The following is a 3,478-nucleotide window of genomic DNA, read 5'->3' as shown; positions in this document are numbered from 1 at the left end:
CAGGGCACATTAACATTTCATTGGAACAACGGAGGAGTGTGATAAAAAAAAGAAATTCGTACCAATTGGTTTCAATGTCAAGGATCTCATAATATTTTTTCGCTGTGCTGATCACTGATGCCTTTTTAATACATAACAATATCTACTTTCCTCTTATTTATTTGTTTTATTTTGTGTTCATTTTTCGTTTTTGTCAGAGCGAGACATGGTGCGTTATTTATTCCCATGTTAATGAGGAAACGTAGAGCATTTATTTTGTTTTTATCAAATAACTTTTCCGTTAACGTCAGTATTTTTCCTATTCTATGTAGATTTCAATTCCATCGGTAGACAGTATTGACGTGTTAGTTGAACTTAAGTTTTAAGAGTTAAGTGTTTTCTCTCTCAATAAACATTATGGGCTTCGAGCTGGGAAAGGAAGCAATAGTCAAAGTACTTTATCAAAATGGGTGAGCCTTTCTCCTTTCTTTGCGATTCAAACATGGACGCTTAAGAAAATTTTTTTTGGTTCCGATGGAGAGTGATACACGGCATCAAACATTCTGGCGCCTGATGCCTATACCTGATATTTGATCAGTTTATCATGCAAATATTCCGATAAATATTTTTGTAAGTGATATTTAGCTGTGACCGCAAAATATTGCATCGTCCATTAATCAACTTAGGAAGTTTCTGGAAAAAACAAACTTTATTTATAGAAACAAAAAAGTTTCGTCGTCAATATAGATAATATTCACAAAACATGTTGCTCAATTAGATTAGAAACTAAATAGATTGTAAATCCAATTAAACTGAAGGTATTAAACAAAATGACAGTAAATGAGTTCAAAGGGTTAAAAAAAATCATTTTGATTGACTTAGGCTGAACGTTATGCACAAAAAAGAATAGTACGTGATTGTTAGATAATGATCACACAAATTGCATAACTATAACGATGGTATAATTAGCCAATGTTTGCTCTTTAGGTTTCTTTCCAAGTGCTTAGAAAACCAATGAACTATAAACTCACAATGAACTATGAACTAACTGTAGTGTCCGCCATTGTATGTCAAGAACGCATATCGAAAACATGTGTTTGCAAACGTTTGCTATCCCGTATTTATGGGTCTAAAAGAATTGTAGATACAAAACAAAACAAAAAAGGATGAATGTACACATGTAAAGTCAGTTAGTATTTCGGAGTTCCAGATCTTTTCCTCTAAGTCTTCTTCTTCTTCTTCTTTGGCACTACAACCGCTGTGCGGTCTTGGCCTGCACCAGAGACAATTGTTAATGTCAATTATCCCTGGTGCTATCTGTAACAGTTCGTTTTTACGGGCGGGGTTGTTGGTCCCGCGCCAACCCCCTCTCTGTCAGCGCCGGTATCGGGAATCGAAACCATGGCCGGTTGAGTGACAACCGATCCCGGGATTCGAACCTTGGTCAGCTGCGCTGACAGCGAAGAGCGTTACCGACTACTCTATCAGCGGGGGTGTTCCTCTCATTCCTCTAAGTAACTGTGAGAAAATTAAAATAAAATTAAAAGCAAATTTGTAATACATTGTATATGTTTGACGGTGTATTCAATTGATGCTATTCACGGTAAATTGGCTACATTAACAATACTTTAGTGATGATAGTTGTGGTGAGCTGGTGCTTCGTGATGATGCTGAGGCTGATGATGATACTGGGGCTGCTGATGATGGTGTTGTTGAGGAGCCTGGTATCCCTTAATCGGTTCGCGATGGACCTCCGCGATGAAACCGCTCTTGCCATCAACGTGGTACTTCACAGTCCGCTTGTGGCCATCGGCATCGATCAGGTAGTATTCTCCCTGCGTATGGTCGTCCTTACGGGCCTCGTGTTGTCCGTGAACATCTCCGGTGTGATCGTCGTGCACATCGTAGTGATATTCGTAGTGCACCGGGCCGTGATGCTCTTCCTCGTGGTGATGGTGTTGGGGCTGGTAATGTGTTTGGTGACTTTGTTGCTGATGACCGTAATGGCTCTGTGCGCTGACTGCAGCGATGACAGCGATCACAACAATGATCTAAACCAGCGAAAGAATGTGATTTAGTTGATTTACTCATTGTTTAAACCTTTATCTTTAAATACCTTGGAGTACATTATGACTGATGGAAAGAGATGTGTTGTTCCCACGAAAGGCAAACTTTGTATGATATCGAAAAGCAGTGCGGCCTTTCTTTATATAGTCGAGTGAAATGGGAGACGCATTGTTGAAACGACTCCACAAAAATGTCGCATGGTGTGTTGGTGTGCTACTGTTGGCAAATATATCAACCGGTTCAGCCACCGGTACGGCCCTAATTGTTGTGAAAGGACTACCATGATCCTTCCATTTTTAATAATTTGGAAACTCAGATTCTGTGTATGTGTTAGTTCCTAATAGTTCCGCATGGTTCATAAGCAAATCACAATACGCTGTACAAGAAGAAGAAGTAACACACATCTTAAACACTCATCTTATAAGAGATGAAGGAAGCTTCAAGCTCAAAATCTCTATAATCAAGATTATAACAGCAAATCACAATCAAGAAAAAATCGTACTTTATCAAAGAAAACACTTCTTACTATGCTGTATATTAAACTTGTGCACCTGGTGTATTTTTTTTAATTTTCCGTAAGTTCTAACGTTTTAATGATCAGAGTTAAATAATCTCTCCAACCCGTTTGTAACACACATTGTTCACTTGGTAGTTGCATATGTTAGAAGCTTTATGCTATCGAAATCTTTCTTTTCCTTTATCTTTCACTATTCCATTTTGCTACTTTTGAAAATTTTTTGACTACTCGCCAAAAAGTGGACCTATATAGAAGCCAGTTAGCCTTGAACACCAGAGTGGCTAAAAAAGCGCCAATCGCATTCGGTGAATGTTACCTGTCTAGGTCGTTCACCAAGGAAAGATCCTTTCCAAATGGCGCGAACTGCTCCTCGGTACGGGTACAACTGTCCTTGTTGGATAGGTAGACCCTAACAATTATGTAATACGACCGAATTATCCAGTTCTTAAACGAATGGTGCAACTTTGCCATGTCGACTGAAAAATGATGAATTCTGTGAAATGAAAGTATATGGTAACGAATTTCTCCTCCAAGAAGATATAAAAGCGAATTGGTGTTGAGCGAATCGGCATATTCAATTCTCCACGTTGAATGACAGCACTTCTTCCAGCTTTGTATTACGTGAAGTGTTTCTTCAAAATGTATTTCAAAGTATGTATCTCATTTTTGTTCAAATAAGCTTCAGTGCATTTTAACATGCTATAAAATCGTTTTACAGACAGTCACCGCGATTGCTATCATTGGGCTGGTTGGAGGCGTCATTGCACAGCACCATCACCACGAGGAAGAGCATCACGGCCCAGTGCACTACGAATATCACTACGATGTGCACGACGATCACACCGGAGATGTTCACGGACAGCACGAGGCCCGTAAGGACGACCATACGGAGGGCGAATACTACCTGATCGATGC

At 39.4% G+C, this 3,478-nt stretch overlaps 2 protein-coding genes across 2 annotated transcripts; one reads left to right on the top strand and one right to left on the bottom strand.

Annotated features, from left to right (window-relative positions):
* Window positions 1-1,607: 1,607 nt before the first annotated feature.
* Window positions 1,608-2,107, bottom strand: LOC131214377 (histidine-rich glycoprotein-like). Its single transcript, XM_058208759.1, has 2 exons — window positions 2,096-2,107; window positions 1,608-2,030 (listed from the first exon to the last, which is right to left on the bottom strand). Exons 1-2 carry the CDS (start codon window positions 2,105-2,107, stop codon window positions 1,608-1,610), a joined length of 435 nt encoding a protein of 144 aa, XP_058064742.1.
* Window positions 2,108-3,202: 1,095 nt separating this feature from the next.
* LOC131214379 (cuticle protein 7-like) lies at window positions 3,203-3,473 on the top strand (the record flags this gene model as incomplete). Its single annotated transcript, XM_058208761.1, has 2 exons — window positions 3,203-3,216; window positions 3,290-3,473. Coding segments are annotated over exons 1-2 (198 nt in total), but the record flags the coding sequence as incomplete, so codon positions are not given.
* Window positions 3,474-3,478: the final 5 nt, after the last annotated feature.

This window comes from Anopheles bellator, unplaced genomic scaffold (assembly GCF_943735745.2).
Source record: "Anopheles bellator unplaced genomic scaffold, idAnoBellAS_SP24_06.2 scaffold00762_ctg1, whole genome shotgun sequence".
Lineage (NCBI taxonomy): Eukaryota > Metazoa > Arthropoda > Insecta > Diptera > Culicidae > Anopheles > Anopheles bellator.
Note: the sequence above shows the minus strand (reverse complement) of the source record. Positions and strands in the feature narration are given on the sequence as shown.